This window comes from Prionailurus bengalensis, chromosome X, assembly GCF_016509475.1.
Source record: "Prionailurus bengalensis isolate Pbe53 chromosome X, Fcat_Pben_1.1_paternal_pri, whole genome shotgun sequence".
Taxonomy (NCBI): Eukaryota; Metazoa; Chordata; class Mammalia; order Carnivora; family Felidae; genus Prionailurus; species Prionailurus bengalensis.
In genome coordinates, this window is record NC_057361.1 from 91,853,784 (window position 1) to 91,874,231 (window position 20,448).

At 43.1% G+C, this 20,448-nt stretch overlaps 1 protein-coding gene across 5 annotated transcripts in view; it reads right to left on the minus strand.

The window, feature by feature from the left end:
* Positions 1–6,288: 6,288 nt before the first annotated feature.
* DCX (doublecortin) overlaps positions 6,289–20,448 on the minus strand; it is a 112,470-nt gene continuing 98,310 nt past the window's right edge. For all 5 annotated transcript variants that reach the window (XM_043569689.1, XM_043569688.1, XM_043569687.1 and 2 more), the window contains exon 7: positions 6,289–10,384. In XM_043569689.1, coding sequence (XP_043425624.1) covers positions 10,328–10,384 — 57 coding nt within the window. In that variant the 3' untranslated portion in view covers positions 6,289–10,327. The remainder of the gene's footprint in view (positions 10,385–20,448) is intronic.

Below are 20,448 nucleotides of genomic sequence, written 5' to 3' on the forward strand. Positions count from 1 at the left end.
CTGATCCGGTGTATGCGGGGCGGGACCCAAGAATTTGCATTTCTGACATGTTCCTAGCTGGAGCGGATGTACCGCTTTGCAATGTGAGCACCTTGGAGGCAGAAAACCCTACTTCATCTCTGTATCCACAGGCCCTCAGCACAGAGCCTGGAGTGTAGAAGGTTTTCAGCAGCAGCTGTTGAAGGAAGGGAATCATAAAAACAGAAAAAAGAGAGGGAGGGAGGCAGGGAGGGTGGGGGAAGGCAGAGGGATATCAGGAGAGAAGATTTAGGCTCACAGAAAGAACTTCCTTCAAATACCAAACATCTTTTTTTCTTACAGCTCAGCCCCCACTGGTTTCCCCGTTCTTTTAGTCTAAACCATTGGCTGCCAAACTCCTAAAGGTCACAGATAATCAAAATTAGAAAAGAGAAGAAATGAAGGCAGTTAGATTTGACTTGAGCCCCTCCCAGGTTTACTCACTTTTTATTTTGCCTTGTTAGGACCTTAAAAAAACATACAACAAACATATAAACAAACAGACACCTATCCTCTATGAGGACCAACATTTCAGAAGAGAAAGAACATTCATAGTAACAAAAAGGTCAAAAGGATATGACCTCCAAACGAAAAAAAAATCCTTTAAATGGAGTACATTTATCTCTATGAATAAAAGCCATTATATTATCCTTAGTTCTCTCTTTTCACCACAGTCTGGTAAAAACTCTGTTACAGGGGCTTGCTTGGTCGGTTAAGTGTCTGACTTCAGCTTAGGTCATGATCTCCCGCCTTGTGAGTTGGAGCCCTGCACCAGGCTCTGTGCTGACAGCTCAGAGCCTGGAGCCTGCTTCGGATTCTGTCTCCCTCTCTCTCTGCTCCTCCCCTGTTCACTCTCTCTCTCTCAAAAATGAATAAACATTAAAAAAAAAAAACCAAAAACCTCTGTTACAGACTTCCATTGGTTTCTGTATTGACATTTGGGTATCCACCACCCAAACCGTAATTCCAGACCATGCACTTGTATTTTCCTCCCGGAACCCTATATACTGGACCCTATAACCTCGCTGCCTTGGGCAATTTTCAATTCTCAGAGAGCGACTTGCTTTTCCTGCCACTTCTCATGCTATTCCCTCTGCTTGGAACACTCCCCGCCCACCTGGAAAACTCTTTGTTCTCAAATGCTGCCAGTTCTGTGAAGTTTTCTTGACCTTCACCATCCCAGGACATTAATTATCCCATCATTGGTGTTCCCATAGAACTTGCCCCTTGGCACCCGACTCACTTATTTATGGGTCTGTTCTTTGCTGGACGGGAGCTCCTAAACTGAAGGCCCAGCAATTGGCCGGGTACCTGGAACATAGCACTCCAGAGATGTCTTCAGAAAAACCACAAAGAATTGTTGGACTTGATCTGATGGGCAGTGGACAGTGTCATAAATTCCCGGTCAGAGGAATGGCAACACCAAAATGATTTTTTAGGAAGATTCTACTTGTAATGGAGACCAGGATAGACCAAGCTGGGAGAAAGTGACACCGTGAAAGATCACCAACGAGGAAGGTCTGTTGATAGTGAGGAGGAAGATTGACCTGGTGAGGCTGATTATTGTAGCCAACATTTTTTTTTTTTTATTAAGGACACTAAGAATTCCCATCTTCATTTACTTTTTTTTTTCTCAACCAGAGTAATGGCGTGGGGCTAGTTGATAAAATATCATATGGAAGAAAGGAAACATTCCTAACCATCTCAGCCCTTGGGAATACTCAGGATGCTGCCATCTTTCTTCTTTGAACATGGGGCAGGTGCTGCCTTCAGGGTTGACCTCCACTGCGAGGCTGCTCAAACTATTCTCCAAGATCTCAGTCTCCTCTTTCTGTACCCTTTCCTCCCTCCCTTTCAATCAACCTCTTCACAGGCTCAGCGCCTTGTGTTCTCCCTGTTAGTGAAAGTTTATTTGAGAAAAAATATTTAGTCATTTATGCTTATGGGTGAGTAAGAAATTTAGGTGTTCCCTCTCCACGAGAGTAGCTGCACCTTCAAGGACTGAGAATTTGCAGGTAGGGATTGCAGGTAGAAGTATTTTTAGGGAACCCATGTGGAGTCTTTCTTGGGCCTCCGAAAACACAGGACTAGGAGTGACCACCAATTCTGATGACAAAGGCTGACCTTGGTCAAAGCATCTTATACATAGAAAGAGGCCATTGGATTACTGCTCCAGCCTGGAAGGGATATCGGGATCTTATATGTTGTAAATATGCACTACTGTTAATTATGGTGTTTTCATCATACACTGATCATCAGCTTCTTCATCTATAAAATTAAGGGGTCGGACAGATTAATGTCTAAATTTTCTTCCAGTTCGGACATTTTGTGGTTATATGATCATCAGTTCGATGCATAAAAAACAAGAAAAAAGAGAGAGAGAGAGAGAGAATGTCAGCCAGAAATATTGAAATCAAATTTTATTTTTGGAAAATGGCATTACACACATCTTGCAAATGTACACAGAAATGAGAATGAAATGAAGAACAGAGCTTGAGAGCCAAAATGATTGCAAGAGCAGCTCTTCGGCCGCCTGGGATTGAATGCTGTGAGTCCGCAGCATTCACAGTTCACAACACGTTACACACATGGGGAACTTCTCTAGACTTTGAAGTCCTCTAACCAAAGAAAGCCCTCATGAAATTGTGGAGGGAGGGAGAGGGATATTAACAGGCACAGGAGATGAAAAGGGTCCGCTCCAGCTGGTTTACGTGGGCCTCATCAAACCTACCAGTCCAAGTGTGAACAGCAAACCAAAAAGGAGAGTGCCTTCCTTGGAACACGACTTTAGCAACCCAGTCTAAGAGCGAGGCTGGGCATTGCCTGGGAAACTGACAGCAACACATATCGACCCATGTCCTTGTCTCCTCTGGCTATACCTATTCTAAGGGGGCAGCTAAAAAGTCCCTAATTTATCTGTCGTCTTTCTCTGTTTTTCTTTTTCTTAATAAGTATTGGTCATTGGTCAAGCAGAGAGAGCCTTCTGAGGTCTCCAAATACCTCAAAACTGCGGCAGGGATAAGGACCATCATTGTCCACTGTCTCTCAATTATATGTGATTCCGAGAACTCTTCGACCCTGCAATGTAATCAAATGGCCGAACGCATCCCGGGTTTGCCACCGAGTTTTTACGCAAAGGGCAGTTGAGTCTTTGATCATAATGTCATTCCTTGAGAAATGGTCAATAGCTGCCGAGAGGCTGTTAAGGAATGCCTTTCCCCCCTTTTTGGTCTGTTTGTTCTTTGCTGACTTGACTTGGCAAACATTATTGGCCCCCAAATCAGTTATTTACAACTATAAGACACCTGGGAGCAGCGGGAGGGAGAGGGCAGGGGAGGGAAGAGGGACCACAGGGAAGAATATATTCTTTTCAGAGGTTAAAATGAGTTATTTAGGAAATGTGATGTACAATACCATGCATTTACTCTCCAAAGCTAGTCACTAGCAAGCTAACGCCTCTAATACTACAACCACCAATTACAGCTGTTTTGCTACAGTTACTGAGTTCTAACTACAGCTATAGGGCAGAAAGGGTGGGCTGTTTCCATTTTAAACTTTCTCCCTTTGAAAATGGCCATAAAAGTGTTTTCTGTACAAGTTTAATGGCACAAAAAGGTGACCCAAAACTTTTTTTTTTTAAAGAACTTACCACACATAAGAAATGCAAACTTCAATCAAAACATGCATTAGTTGTGTACAAGTCATAAAGGATCATTGGCTTCAAGCTGCAATATATTACAGGACCATACATTGGAGACGTTTTGGTATAACTTCTTACTTGCTCAAATCCCTTTAGGAGAACTTAGAAAGAAAAGCCATTGGAAAGGGTGTTCGTTTCGTATTGCCAAGCGGTGACATTCCCAAGAGCTGTGCGTCCTATTGAATAAATTAGCACCTACAAGCTGACTTCTTGAGGCCTGCTAATTACTCATCTATGGACTGCTGCACAGGGATAGAAACAGTTGATGTCAGTAGCAAATGTCAGGTGAACTTAGTAACAGAAGGAAAACTACATTTTAACGAAGTGAATGTTTCTTCCTATAGTACAGGTTTGTTAAATACCCTTTCCATTTAAATCAACCCCAATTGCCGATCCGTTTAACTAAAAGAATTCAGTGGTTGGCAAGCCCAAAAAAGAAGGTTATTACAGAGAGCTTAATGTGTCATAACACCTGAAACGAGTTGCTTCCCCCACCCAACACCCCCACCCGGCCGTACCAAATGACAGCAGAAATTACCTGTGGTCTCTCCTTATATTATATTGCAGCTTTTTAAACTATGAGCAAATCAAACAAAATCAGTTAGTAGTATTAAGCTGATATGAATCCATGGGTGGATTTTTCTGTTCAGCTGATAATTTCTCTGAGCACACTTCACTGCTCCACAAAATGGCAGACTAAAAAGGAACCACAGAGTATTCTGTACAGTGCTTGGAAGGCAAAGACCCAAAGATACATGAGCTGTAAGGAAACTGCTTGTGAAGACCTGCTTTGGGGAATCACAACCGAAAACGTTGAAGAAGGAGCCAGGATCAGACCGATTCCAACCACCATACTTCTGACTGGGCTGGGGTGGGATCAGGGCTGGTTGAGTCTTGCAATAACCAAGGCAAAATCTCGGGGCCAAGAAGAGGCATACGCCCGATAACCTAGACACGGAGGAAGGAAAGAACCAAAAGGGAGACAACAAAGGAGAGAGGGAGAAGTGCAGAGGACAAGGGACAAGAGTTTATACTGTAGAAAGAGTGGCGATTGAGTATAAACATGAGAGCAAACATAGTGAACTGGAGAGAGAAAGAAACTGGAGACAGAAAGATCTCCAGAGAGAACTGGAGAGAGAAACAAAGAGATACACAGGGGAGGTAGAGAGTGGCAAAAGTCATTGATCCCTCAGGTTATTAACCCAGAAATAAGTTCTCACGCTTCCAAGTTTTTGCCTTACTTTACGCGGAGTTTGCTCTCACTTCTGCTGTGCCTTCTGACCTCTCCCACGTAGCCTGTCCTTCTAATCAGGAGCAGGAAGTTGCCTTAATTCCCAAAGGGAATTCTACACTCCCCCACCCCCAGCCCCGGGGCATGTAAGGTAAAACAAGATTGCATCTCATTCCAGAAGATGTGGAAGCCTATTAAACTAATGGATCCAAAGGCGGGCCGTCAGAAGTGGCATCAAGAGTCTTGTCATGGGATAGCTAGTGTCACGCCACCTAGGCCAAAGTGGGAGGTCTGCATGGACCCTTGATGGGAAACAAGCCGGAAGCAACACCAATACCAAGAGGTTGGATGTAAAGGCCACGCTACATCTCTGGGGAAGGAGATAAGCCCTGGGGATGAGGGTGGGGGAGACAGAGGACAAAGCCTCCTTTCCCTGAAGAGACAGGAGGGGCAAAATTCTTTAACCAGGCATACTGAAAGACAGGCTGATGGAGAGTAAGCTTTCTAATCTCTGAAAAGAAAAAGTGGAAGGGGCTAGGAGGAGCTAGGTCACTTCTGGCATATCAATGTCTGAGACTTTATTCTCTGTGGATTCCAGGTCCCCAAACATAGGACTCTTAATGCCCACCCCCTGCCCATCTCAGATGACCTTCAAAATACTGACGGTTTACTGATAAAACCAGCCTAGGCCTAGGAGCCAAATCCTTCAATGCAGTGAGGGCAATACATGACTGAGGTCTGGCCTTGGAGATTCAAGTGGCCCTTTGTACAAGTTCCAATGGCCTTCTTCAAAAAATAGAACTCCAGTGCCTTTTATTCCCCATAACAAATTGGGTAGCTAAGGAGGTTGCTCAAACCCCACTGTCCCAGCACATCCGTCTGAAGATATCTCTTGGCATAGATGTTTTGGAGGTAGGCTGGTCTTTGAAATCACTCTCATCAGTGTGCTAGAGCTCATTTGGGGCACCTGGGCATACTTATTCCCTTGTCCAAGGGAGATGTGTGTGTGTGTTGTTTTTTTTTAAAGAAAACCTATTGGGGCACCTGGGTGGCTCAGTCGGTTGAGCGACCGACTTCGGCTCAGGTCATGATCTCACGGTTCGTGACTTTGAGCCCCACGTCAGGCTCTGTGCTGACAGCTCAGATCCTGGAGCCTGCTTCTGATTCTGTGTCTCCCTCTCTCTCTGCCCCGCCCATGCTCACGCTCTGTCTCTCTCTCCCCCAAAAATAAATAAACACTAAAAAAAAGAAAAAAAAAAAGAAAACCTATTTAGAACCACATCTGAGCAGAACTGAGGGCATATCCTTCCAGAGTTTTGAAGGCAGTAGAGAAGAAGACACACTTTTGTCCAAGGCAGGCACTGGATTGCTGCTCTAAGACTTCGACTGGGCAATTCCAAGAAGGATCTAGGGGCTCAGACCCCTTCTATTTTCCTTCTTCTTAGAACTCTACGTCCACTTGAAAGTACCTTGGTTACTTCTGATTGGGCAGGAGAAGCAGGAAGAAGAGAGAATTTCCTGAGAAGTGGGGGTAAACCCAGAAGGAGATCTCTTGGAACTGAACGTATGAATACCCCTTAGTCCCCAGAAAGAGCCTTGCTGCGAGAAAAATCACTCGTCCAGACCTTGTTGCCCTGGCTTCTGCCATCAAAGGCCACGGAAGCAAGCAGTGTACCCAAGATGAGTATGGCGTGTCGAGCACATAGCTTGCTATTTTAGTGCAAACACAAGGAGCCATGTTTAACATCAGCCAGGGTACATTTTAGTTACAATGCCCCTTGCTTTTACCTGGAAATTGTCCCCATCAAGGCAGGATGGCTGTGGGAACATGGTGGATGACAACCAACCACAGCAAGACCGGGTCGTTTCCTCTAGCTTGCCTCTCCCCCATATGTTAAAAGAAGCCACTGCCAATTAATGGCAGCCACATTCATTCAAAAAAGACTGAAAAGCCATCAGGGAGTCAGGATGAACAAAGCTGTTGTTCTGCTCTTCCTTCCTTCCTTTCCCTGCTCTAGGAATAAGAAACATTTCCCTCAGCCTACAAAGACCAACCAGTATGAGAGGAGAGGAGGTGAGCTGACCGGGAAAATTGGGCTTCCTCCAATTCCGGCTGGACCAGGCAGGAGCTCAGAAGGCTGTTCTGAGGGCTCCTCAAGGTGGGGAAGTGATCCTCTGTCTTGGGTGGACAAGGTCTGGGACCTCATTGTTCCTGCTGGTCCTCAATGCCTCCTTCTCTTTGGGGACATCTGCCGCCCATGTGGATGGGAACCATGTGAACACAGGGAGAAAGAGCCGTATTAGGTTGCTGGGTGAGTTTCCCACTGAGCTCATGGCAGCAGCATATGGCTCCAAGATCCAACATGACCCTGGCAAAGAACCCCCAGGGGTCTAGCGGAAGGCAATACGGTTCAGTGGGAAAAGGTTCTGGAACAAGAGCCAGGAGGTGTGGGTTCTAATCCCAGCCCTGCCCCTAGCCAGCTGTGTGACCTTGGGGAAATTACTTTACCTCTGCATCTCCGTTCCTGGCGTGAAAATGAGGAATTTGGAGTAGATGATGTGATCCTAAGGTTCCTTCCAGCTAGAAAACTCTATGATTCAATCTAGGCTAATACTAAAGTCCGTAAGGACACAAAGCAGTCATGCTAATGGCTATCCTTTCCAAAACAGTGAAGAGAAAAGGAAGTTTTCTCTCAATTCACCCCTAGTTAACACTACTTATGAAGTTGTTCAGCCCAGCCCCCATATATACATTTTCCCCTTCTTTGTCCCTATTTCTATTTCTGTAAGGGAGAAAAATCAGGAGGTAGGAACAAGCAACAGATGGACTGTGTATGTGTGTGTGTGCGTGTGTGTGTGTGTGCACGTGTGTGTGTGTGCACGCGTAAAACAGGGAGGGAGGATGGGGCGGGGGGGGGGTGGAGAGTGGTGGCAGATGCTTGCTGAATGACTTCAGTGGTAAAACCGGATTGGGCAAAATCGGGAATGAATGACAGGGGTGAAGGCGCTCCGTTCCAATGTTTTGGGTTTTTTTTTCTTTTCTGCCTTGAAAATGGGCCAATTTAAAATGCACTTATTAAAGGCTTGGATTTGGAACTATACCAAGCCCCCTGAAGTGGCGGTACAGAAACATTCTCTTCTAACTGATTACAAGGAAGATGGAAACATCTACTTTTATTACAGAAGACGGTTGGATCAAAGGTCACTCCACAGAAAATATGTCCATTGAGTACATACGCCACGATCAAGGAAACGCGCAGAGAGGTGGCTTCGGGCCTGCACAGGAGGAAATCTGAACTCCTCCTCTGGCTTGCTCTTTTTTCCCAATTAACTACAAATTGTTCTGGGAGGCACTAAGAAAACCTGGAGCTTCCACAAGGAAGTAGGGGGTAGGTAAAATGGGCTTCTTAATGGTTTCTAACAGGCCTACACATAAAGGAGAGGGGCAAAAGGAGGTTCTCACGATTTGGGGTTCTTCAATGACCCATGTAACCAGGAATCAGTACTACCATCATCAGGACTTTTCTCGAACCAAAAGTATTTCTTGTAGCTACGGACACCTGAAGCTCGTCCACGGGTATCTGAGATACCCCATCCACCCCTGGGTTCCCTTCTACATAGCGCACATCAGCAACGCCACCAAGTTGCCACCGATCCATGTACGACCCACGATCCTAATCATGAAGGAACGGCTGGTGCATGCACATGCGCATACATGTGCACACACACACACGCACACGCACACACACACCAAGCTCATTCCAGCACAAGTGGAGGAACAACACTAGCCAAACAGCGGCTCGGCTTTGAATGCTGCCCCTTGCAAACTATCCGTACAATTACAAAGAAATAAGGAAATCTTCATATCTGCTAAAAGCAAACACAGAATTGGCATGCATGGCTTTCCCTTAAATTTAGTTGTCTTTGCCGTATGGGCTATGATTACAGACAAAAAGCAGTGTTATGAACCGGTACCTCAAAGACCGAGAACTATTTCAAATGATCAGTCCTTAGCAAAGAGAAATCCTTTCTAGCGGTAAAGACAAGCGCAAGGTTTCTGTGTCTTCAGTATGAAATATCAGGATTATCGATAAAAAAGAGTTGCTTAAAATATGCCGTAACATTTCGTTTAAAATATAATTAGAATGTCTGGTCCACATTGAAATTATTAATGCAAGCATAACTGTTAAAAAGTTATCAAAAGACTGATTCTATTGAATTGGCCTCTGCTATTCATTTTGTTTCCTTCTAAAGGTTTCTGTTTGGCAGTGACAGCATGATTTCTAAACTACGTTATTCTTCTGCATTTTTTTTTTTTTGGTAAATTTTCTGCATGTGTTTTTTAGACAAAAGAAAAATCACCAGTTTATAAAAAGGGAGCCTGAAGAGTTTGCTCCTGAAATACAGACACGAGGTTTTATAAAAAGGATATTGGTTTCTTGCTATAAAAAGCGACCGAAAGGTGTCAGACCTGAAAACAAATTCTCACAGTGTTTTCAGTGTTGGCTGTTTACAAGGCATTCAATAGAACAGAGATAGATGGATACCGTACAGTTTTGTGTAATAACTCGCTATGTTAGCGTCCTAGAGGAATCGGGTATATGAAGTCCCTCACCACCAATTCTTAATTGCTTATTGATTCCAAAGTGCCCCACTGGAGAGATCGACAAGAAATTCACTGTGCTTTAGAAACTCTACTGAAATGTCTACAGTGTTTCTCACTCAGTTCTGCCTAGTCTCTTTTTAGCTAGCCCTGCACGGGGATCCTAAACATCTGGTGTCAGAATTACAAGTTGCTGGTGTTTCTCCCCCTTGACAGCCAGAATTGTTGTGGGACAACAAACTGGGGGGCTCAATCAGGAGTGAAGAGCGAGCCTGGGGAGCTGCCTTGCTGTCCTCCCGGGAGTCTCCAGCATTCTTGAGATCGGGAGACAAGGGGCACTTGTGTTTGTCACTCTTGGATTTGCCAATGAGTTTCTTTCCCACATACACATTTGAAGTGCTATGTATGTAAACAACCCTCTACAGAAGGAAGACTGTCGCGTGTATGAGCAAAGTGAGGCAGGGGAGAAATAGCACAGGCGTCTACGTGTTCAATAGAAAGGTCATGGACTAGCACGTTTTGCATCCCCGGAAAGTTACCCCAAAGGATGGTTATCAATCTATCTCTTATGGTTGGTTAACTGTGGATCAGTGGCCCAGAGGAGAAATCACAGGAAAATAAACCCAACATATTACAGTGTGTTTTTAAAAATAACAACAACAAAAAAATAAAAACTTGAAAGCACCAGTAGCCGTGTTGGACCCTTGAGCAGAAGTACCCTATTGTAATGGTAAGCTTGGATTTGTACTCTGGACTCTGAACGTTCTCTTCTCCTTCACATGGAATCACCGAGCGAGTCTGAGTCATCCAAGGACAGAGGCAGGTACAGATCCTGTTAAGAAGATAAGACATCAAGTTAACTCTCCTTTTCTTGGCATCTTAGGCTCTGCAATGAGCTGCTTTTTTAATTAGTAGTTTCTCTAATTTTTTAAAATTCTTATTTATTTTGAGAGAGAGAGAGAGCATGAGCAGTGAAGGGGCAGAGAGAGAGAGGGAGAGAGAGGATCCCAAGCAGGCTCTGTGCTGTCAGCGTGGAGCCCGATTCAGGACTCGAACTCACAAACTGTGAGATCATGACCTGAGCCGAAATCAAGAGCCGAATGCTTAACCAACTGAGCCCCCCAGGCGCCCCTCTGATTTTTATCTGGAACTAATTATAGGTTCATAGGAAGCTGAAGTATAGGGAGGTATACTTGTGCCAATATATCCTTCACTCAATTTCCCCCAATGGTAATATCTGGCCGTTTTCCACGCAGTCATGTGTGTGTGGAGGGGTGTAGTCTTATGAAATTTTACCACATGTGTATATCAGTGTGACTATCACCACAGCTGAGACACAGACCTGTATCCTTGTCAAAGGGCTCCCTCGTGCTACCCCCCACCCTGCTTAGAGTTACATTTTCCCCTCCCCATCTCCCGCCTCTAAACCTCCCTGGCAACCAATAATCTGTTTCCCATTTCTACAGTCTTGTCATTCCAACAACGTTATATAAATGGAATCATACAATATGTAACCTTTTGGGACCAGCCCTTCCCATTCAGCATAATCCCCCGGAGATTCATACAAGCTGGAGCGACAGTTCACTGCTCTCTATATTGCTTGAGCAGTATTCCACAGTGCGGTTATAGCACAGTTTGGTTAACTCTTCACCCACTGAAGGGCGTAGGGGTTATTACAAACAAAGCTTGCAACAAACTGGGGCACCTGGGTGACTCAGTCGGTTAAGTGTCTGACTTCAGCTCAGGTCATGATCTCGAGGTTTGTGAGTCCGAGCCCCGTATCGGGCTCTGTGCTGTCAGCTTGGAGCCTGGAGCCCACTTCAGATTCTGTTTCTCTCTCTCTTTCTCTCTCTGCCCCTTCCCTGCTCATTCTCTGTCTTTCTCTATCTCAAAAGTAAATAAACAACAACAAAAAAATTTTTTTAAAAAAAAACTTGCAATAAACACTCCCATACATGTTTGGGACGTTCATGCATGTATGAACGTAAGTTTTCATTTCTCGGGAATAAATGCTCAAGAGCATTGCTGCTGAGTCGCATCGTAATTGTGTGTTTCATTTGTAAAGACTGCTGTGTCGTTTTCCAGAGTGCGTGTACTACTTACGTTCTCCCCAGGAAAGTATTAGTGATCCGGTTTATCCACACCCTCACCGGTATTTGGTGTTTGCGCTACTTTTTTATTTTAGCGATTCCCGTGGGTTTGTAGCGCTATCTCATTGTGATTTTGATTTGCATTTTACTGATGGTTAACGGTGTTAAACATCTTTTCATGTGCCCAGTTGGCAACTGTAATTCCTCCTCAGTGAAACGTTTCTTTGGATCTTTTGTTCATTTTCTAATTGGATCTCTTCCTGTTGAGTTTTAACAGTCGTTTTTATATTCTACATATGTCTCTGGGTAGATATGTGGCTTGCCAGTTTTGTTTTTTCTCCTACTCTGTAGCTTGTCTCTTCATACCTTTAGCGTGGTCTTTGACAGAGCCAAAGTTGTGAATTTTGATGAGGTCCAATTTATTATTTTTATTAGTAGTATGGATGGTGCTTTCATTGTCAACAAGATCTTCCACATTTCTTTCTACATGTTTTACACTTACATCTATAGTCTGTTTTTGAGTTGTTTTCTGCAGACCATGTGAGGTTTAGGTTAGGGGTCATTGATTGGGATCGCGCCTTTTGTCCTTTTGTCAAAAATCAGTGGTGAATAAACCCTATATCATATATATATATATATATATATATATATATATATTCATTTCGGGCTCCCAGAGAACTGCCAGGCCCTGAACAAATGCCTGGCCCAGAAAATGTAACCCGTATTTCCACTTCTAACGTATTTCCTAATGCTCTTCTATTTTGCATCAAGAGTTAGGATCCATGGCTCCAATACTGCCCAGCTTTGTCTGTCTTGAGGAAATGGGGAGATGACATGACATTGGTTTTTCCCATTGTCCCCAGAGCTGTATTTGGAGGTACTTGTGATTCCTCTTGGACTTACTTCACCCATAGTCTAAGTCAGTGATTTTCAAAACTCTGTCTCTCCCTCTCTTCGCCTTCTAAATCCTCCATTGAAGTGAAATTTTGTTTGGAAACCCAGTACATAAAATAAATAAAAGTGTAGTTGTTGTAGTTGAATCAGACGGGGGGGGGGTGCACAATCTCACCCATCTCCAAATGAAACAGTTTGAAAACCACTGTTATCATTCACATTATCAGCAAGATACTAAAGGGAACTGAAAAATTTAAGGTCAACTGGCTGGATATTTAAGACACCCTCCTTGGTATAGTACAAACAGAGAACTTCAGTAGAGAGCTGTCCAAAAAAATGGAGCATACGGCTTCTCCGTGACTTAGAGGAAAAAGGACAAGAATAGGGAAGGGAAGCATTAAGAATACTTCTTACTGTGGGGCGCCTGGCTAGCTCAGTCGGTAGAGTGCGCAACTCTTGATCTTGGGGTTTTAAGTGCGATCCCCATGTTGAGTGTAGAGATTACTTAACAATAAAATCTTAGGAAAAAAAAAGACTGCTTTTTGCTGAGAAAGAAGTGGCAAGAAAACTTTTAGGCAGATTCAATGGAAAGAGGAGCAAAGTATATTCAGAAACCTGAGCTTTTAGCCCTGGATAACTACTACTGTGACATTGAACAAGTCTTTGAATCTTGGTGTCTTCATCAAGAAAATTCAGACTTTGGGATGGACAATATGTAAGGTCTCTTCTACCTCTCGGGCTATTATTTGGGACTCTCCAGGGAACACTTAATTATTTCAAAGCACAAGAAAGGCAACTACAGCAAATAGACTTACTTGTCACCAACCGGCCATCCCTTCACTATAAATCAGGAGCTAGCAAACTTTTTTTTGTAAAGGGCTAGATAGTAATTATTTTGGGCTCTCTTGGCTGGTCACATTTGATCTCTGTCATGCAGTCCTGTTTGTTTGGGTTTAGTTTCTTTTATAACTCTTTGAAGATGTAAGAAACATTTTTTTTTTTTACATCGGGGCGTGGTGGGGGGCATCTCCAAACCACCAGGCCATAGGCAGGATTTGGCACCCTTGTTCTAAACTACTAAACACAATCTCTTATAAAACTGACAAACAGGTAGGAAGTGCAAGGCCAAGGAAACAGTAGGAGTTCAATAAAAACTTGTAAAATTGAACTGAGGCAAACCGGCATACGATTGAGTCACACCTTTGAAGGGATTTTAGTCCTCTCGTACTTGAGTAAAGTGAAAATTGGACATAGTCTAAAGTATCTTTGAGCTCTAGCTGCCCAGAACAGTGAAGAAAGACTCTGAAAGTGTGCTCCCACATAAAGGCAGTGACACTGGAAAAATTGTCAGCATCGACTTTTTCAAAACTCTGGAAATTAACCAAAAGCTTGCAGCAATCCAAGAGGTGTTTATTCAAGAAAAATGGCTGAATGCTAGTAAGAATACGAAAATGTGTAGTGCTTTAGCTTCTTCTATTTCGCTTCTTTATGTCTGCTCTGGGTAGCTTTGAAAGCCAACAGCCTCGGGGCGCCTGGATGGCTCAGTCAGTAAAGCATCTGACTCCTGATTTCGGCTCAGGTCCTGATCTCATGGTCTGTGAGATAGAGCCCCGCACTGGGCTCTGTGCTAGCAGTGCTGGGCCTGCTTGGGATTCTCTTTCCCTCTCTCTCTGCCCCTCCCCTGCTCGCCCCTCCCTGCCCCTCCCCTCCTGTCTTTCTCTCTCAAAATAAACAAATAAACATTAAAAAGAAAGGAAGAAAGCCAACAGCCTCACAATTATGGTATCTGAAAAACAGAAATGCAGAATGAGTTGGAAGCTCCCCGAAATGCCCCATTCCTAGAGAATTGTCACTATTCTGCCTGTCCGGTAGCTCCTTAGAAATTCCCACTTGTAGGGCTCTCCTTTGACCTGACGCAGAGCACACTCACTGCGAACAGCCTTTTCAGGGAGGCTTAATCAGCTGCAATTGTTTAAAATCACAGCTGCCGAAAGCAGAGGAACCCATTGAGGCAAATGAAACTGCTCAAAACCTTAAAAGGAAAAGCTAGAGAATTAATGTCCATAGGAGACTTTGAAAAGCTCCAACATGTTTCCAGGAATCTCTATGACATGGCACATGTTTAGGACTGGGTGTATTCTGGGAAGAGCCCTAAGAGGGCCCTAATCTCTCATCTCTGGTTGGCCTTGAGGCCCTGCACAAGCAGCAAATAAAGGCTAAGGCAAAGTTATAAACTGCCTGACAGGGCACTGAAATCATGCCCCAACACACACACACGCACACACACACACACACACACACACACACAGAGTGTCTTGGCCAAGGCAGAGAGCCTTATTGGATCAATGCGTTGAAGAAAATCTAGCAAAATTATCCTTCAAGAATGAAGGAGAAAATAAGACATCCCCAGATAAACAAAGAGGATCCATTGCCAGCAGACATATCCTCCAAGAAATACCAAAGAGAATCCTTCAGGGAGAAAGGAAAGGACAATAGACAGTAATTCAAATCCACATAAGAAGGAAAGAACACGGGTAAAGGTAAATACATAGGTAAATACAAAAGGCAGAACAAATTGATTTTTGGAACTCTTCTGTTATCCAGTGCGAAAGACAACTGCATGGAAGTGTAATTATATAAGTGTGTTGACGGACTTATTATGTATAAAGATGTAATTTGTATGTCAATAAGAGCACAAAAGGAAGGGGGAAGGACAAAGCCATACTATAGTAAATGGTTTTTATATTCAATTGAAATTAAGTTGATACTATTCCAAAGTAGATTGCATTAAGATATTAATTTGTACCCCCCAGGGCAGCCACCAAGAAAATAACTCAAAATAAAGTTAGTAAAAATACAACAAGGAGATTAAAATGGTATGTGTTAGGGGAGCCTGGGCGGCTCAGCTGGTTAAATGTCGACTTCAGCTCAGGTCATGATCTCGTGGTTCCTGAGTTCGAGCCCTGCGTCAGGCCCTGTGCTGACAGCTCAGAGCCTGAAGCCTGCTTCAGATTCTGCGTCTCTCTCTCTCTCTGCCCCTCCCCCCACTCACACTCTGTCTCTCTCTCTCTCTCTCAAAAATAAACAAACATTAAAAAATAAATAAAATGGTATTGTTAGATATTAGAAAAATGTCACACAATAAAGAGCAGAAATTAAGGAATCAAGGAACAAAAAAGACATAAGACATATAGAAAACTACAAAATGGCAGATGTAATTCTTACCTTACCAGTAATTACATTAAACATAAGTAAATTAAGCACTCAAATGAAAAGGCAGATTGATAGAATGGATTTAAGAAAAAACAACATGATCCAGCTCTATGATGCTTGAAAGAGACACAATTTAAAGACACAAATCCGTTGAAAGCAAAAGGATGGAAAAAGACTTACCATGCAGTTAGTAAATAAAAGAGCGCTGGAGAGGCTATACTAATAACAGAAAAAACAGACTTCCAGGCAAAAATCGTTACTAGAGACAAATAAGGACATTTTGTAATGATAAAAGAAGTCCAAACATCTGAAAACATAATTATAAACATATATGTGCCTTAACAAAACAGCACCAAACTATGTAAAGCAAAAAGCACTTAAGTGAAGGAATAAACAGCTCAACCATTAAAGACTTCAATACTCCACCTTCAATAATGTACAGAATAACTAGGCAGAAGACCAACAAGGAAAGAGAAGACTTCAACAACACTACAAACAATTACACATCTATAGAATACTCCATCCAACAGCAAAATACACATTCTTCTCAAGGGCCCATGGAACATTCTGCAGAATAGATTATATGTTAGGTCATAGAACAAGTCTCAATAAATGTAAAAGGATTGAAACCAGACAAAGTACGTTCTTTGACTACAGCAGAATTAAATTAGAAAGGAATAACAGAAAGATATTTGGAGGGGGCAGGGCGCCTGGGTGGCTCAGTCGGTTAAGTTCCACCTCTTGATCTCAGCTCAGATCTTGATCTCAAGGTTTTGAGTGTGAACCCCACCCAGCGTGGAGCCTGCTTAAAAAAAAGAAAGAAAGAAAGATATTTGGGAAATTTACAAATATGTGGAAATTAACAAACTGCTAAATAGCCAATAGGTCAAAGAAGGAATCACAAGGGAATTTAGAAAGGACTTTTGAGATAAAGGAAAATGAAATAACAATACAGGAAAAGTTATGAGATGCAGCCAAAGCAGTGCTCAGAGGGAAGTTTATATGAAATGTTCAGAATATGCTAACTCATCGAAACAGAAGATTAGTGGTTGCCAGGGGGTGGGTAGAGGGAGAAGGGGCTATGACTACTCTCAAGGGTGATGAATATATTCTTGTTCAACTTTGTGATTACTACTAAAGTGCATACTTTAAAAAGGTGAATTTTACAGTATGTGAATTACATCTCAATAAGCTGTTACTAAAAAAAAAAAAAAATAGTACCTTTGAAAATCCCTTATGCTGACAACTGAATACTGACTATGTGATTCCTGACCATGCCACCCTATACAGCAATATGCACACATCTATGAATAATGTATATAGTAATAGCCAGAATGTAATGATGTGTGCAAACATAAGAAACAGTTTGTGGTAGTTTTGTTCTAGGAATATATTGTGACTGTTGATGAATTCCATTAGATACAAGATCTTTCAGGGTTCTTTATGGTTCTAAAATTCTATAAAATAGAAGTCAAATCATTGCATGTTGTGTTGTATTAGTCAGACCAAAGGAAGAGAAATGAGACAGATGCTGCCGTGTTCATGAGGTCCCTGGGCATTTGGGGGACAATATAGAAGGGCCTTTTTCACCCTGGAGGCCACTTTGAGTCGCACCACACTGACCCACTGGGACTTTAGCTCTTGATTATTCATGCAACAAACCCTTCCGTGTAGTTGGTTGGCTGGGGGAAATAATTATAGGAGAAGATTATTTCAGACCTATATTTCAGAGGAAGAGGGGACAGGCCTAGGGATAGCATCGTGAGAAGATTGCACTCGGGACGGGTAAGGTGAGGTGCAGACTATGGAGAGAATCCATAGGACTAGGCTTGAGAATGAACTTCTGTGCTTCTGTCCTCCATCCACTTATTTAGTATTCAAAATATATTTTCTTGCGTGGGTAGAACAATGTTCAGGAAAAGAAATTATCTCAACACTGTTTTTGTTGATCGATATGTAGAAATACAGAAACACACATATTGCTTAACAATACAAATAATTTGCACCTGAAATTCATTTTCTTGGTCCCTTGGAGCCCCACAGAACAAAATGTTTGTAACAAATACAGCTGTGCTGGCGATACTATTGCGTTAGAGAAAACAAAAACTTGGTCTCTGGTCCAAGGAGCTTATAGTCCAAAGGAAGTCAGAGAGGAGTTTTTGAGAAACCTGGCTTCTAGTTTGGGTTTGCTTTTTCCCAAACGTGCCTGGCACTTTGCTGATGCTGTGGTTTTGTTCTTGAAAATGTTGCAATGCCCATTCTCTTCACCAGCCATCAAAAGCCTACCCAGGCTTCAAGGCCCCACTTAAATGTCACCTAGTCTGCAAAACGTTCCCCATCATCCACCCTCCCCCAGTCAGATGCCTTTCTCACCACCCCTCTTTGTGCTCCTATAGTCCTTTTGTTCACTCTTGATTACACTACCAAAATCCATTTAGAGTGGTGTCTGTGATTTAAGGGTCAGGACCCTGCTTTATTCATCAAACTATCTCTCCAAACACTTATAGGATGACAGAAAAAAGGTCTGGAAACATAGAGGAGAACGTACATTTAAATCTGAGCTGAAGTCAGTCACTCCACGAACTGAGCCACCCACACGCCCCAGTTATATTTTCAAATAATATGTCAAATATATTTCCCTTCGATCTCTAGACAACTTTGCAAGCAAAGTGCTTCCAAATTTAAAGGCATGGGTGCAAATCACTAATGTGGAAAAAAAAATTTTTAAATAAACAAAAGAGTTTCACTCTACGTCTAGGCTTTTTGAACACCTTTAATGTGCTACCTTCTCCAACGTGTTGAATCACACTGGGGTTGTCTTTAACCTCGGCACCCGAGTTTTCTCATTTGTAAAGTGGAAACGCCACTTGCCCCATTTCTCCCACAGTGTTATCATCAGGGCAAATGGGAAAATGACTAGCAAAGGATGAAGCAGTATAGAAGTGCAAAATGTTGTTCTCATTAACTATCCAAGGATTTACTTTGTGTCCATATTGTAGCACTTGAGTATGCGGACTTTGGCTAACCCCATCACAGCTGCATTAAAGAGGATTCTCCATGAGCTGCTTAAGAGGGGAAGCCAAGAGGCTGATTACAGCTTAGGGCCCTGCCACAGCCATCAAAAGTTACCAAAGGGATGCTGGGACTTCAAGTTTGTTTCCAATTGCGCAGGAGGAAAGTCATGGCCTCAGCCACCTGCTTCCTGTCTCCACCATGACTCACACCTTTCAGGTCCACTTGGATGGATGTTCAGATGAGAACTGCTTAGGCCTACTGCCCAAGGACCTTGACGGTGCTGAGGTTCAGGTAGCTGTGTAAAAGGAGGAGCAAGAAGCTGAGGCCTGAGACCCAGGGGTCTTGAGCCAAGGTCACAAGATACTCTGTAGCTTATTCAGAAACACCAGTTCACCCTCCATCATTGGTGGTGTAAGCGTGAGGCTATTGCCTCCTTACAGGATGAACCGATAAGAGACACGCAACATCACTTCCGTGTCAATTCTGCTCCCAATGCGTAATATGGACTTGCTCACAAGGAAACATCGGGCACACCTAAATCAGAGGACATGCTACCAAAGAACTGGCCTGTACTCTCCATTTCTACAACACACTGTCAAAAAGAAAGACTCGATCACTTTTCAAGATTAAAGAAGACTTAGAAGGGACATACCAACTGAAGGCGATGTGGGATCCCAGATTGGATCTTGGACCAGGAAAAGAATGTCCTTGGGGCAACTGATGAAGTTTGAATATGCGCTGCAGGGATATAATAGTGTTTCACCAGTGCAAAGTTCCTGATTTTGATAACTGTACTGTTGTTATGAATGAAAATGTCCTCATTGTTAGGAAATACACACTGAAGTGTGTAGGGAGAAAAGGGTATGATGTCTGCAACTTAATATCAAGCGGTTAAAAAAATGGTAAAGTGTGCGTGTATGTGTGTGTGTGTGTGTGTGTGGAGAGAGAGAGAACACAAAAAATAAAGGAAATGGGGCAAAACGTAAACAACAGGTGAGTCTGTGCACAGTACACAGAAGTTCTTCATGTTACTCTTACGACTCTTCCGTAAATTTGAAATGATATCAAAGAAGTTAAAAAATTAGTACGAGGCTCACCAAAATCCAAATGTTTCTGAAAAGTTCACCAAAATCCAAAAGCTGGCTCTAGAAAATTCTATAATTTATTACTTAATGGTTGTGTGCGTCACTGTCAGAAAAAAAACAAAAAGAGTACTTTTAAAAATAAGAGGAGGCACTAAAAAATCCCACAGTGAAGAAAACAGCGAGGCTCTGACCGTGCTGCCCTCCTACAGTTTGTTCTAGTCCCTCAGTGGTTAAATTCATTTGGAGAATTGAGTCAAAACAAAACACCCCCACAACCAGCCTGCAGACCCAATCAGGAGAAATTGTTTAACACGGCCAGCACTCCACCTCAGCACAAATGAACTGAGCACGTCAAATAAATGTGCAAGCGGCCCCTTCCCTTTGGGAAGTACTGATGAAAGGTGCTGGGACAGGTCACACTTCTTGGAAGGACAGTAAGGGCAGAAACACATAGGGCAAAGCTACAGTAAGAAGCAGGGTAGCATTGGGGCGCCTGGGTGGCTCAGTCGGTTAAGCGTCCGACTTCAGCTCAGGTCACGATCTCACGGTCCGTGGCTTCGAGCCCCGCGTTGGGCTCTGTGCTGACAGCTCAGAGCCTG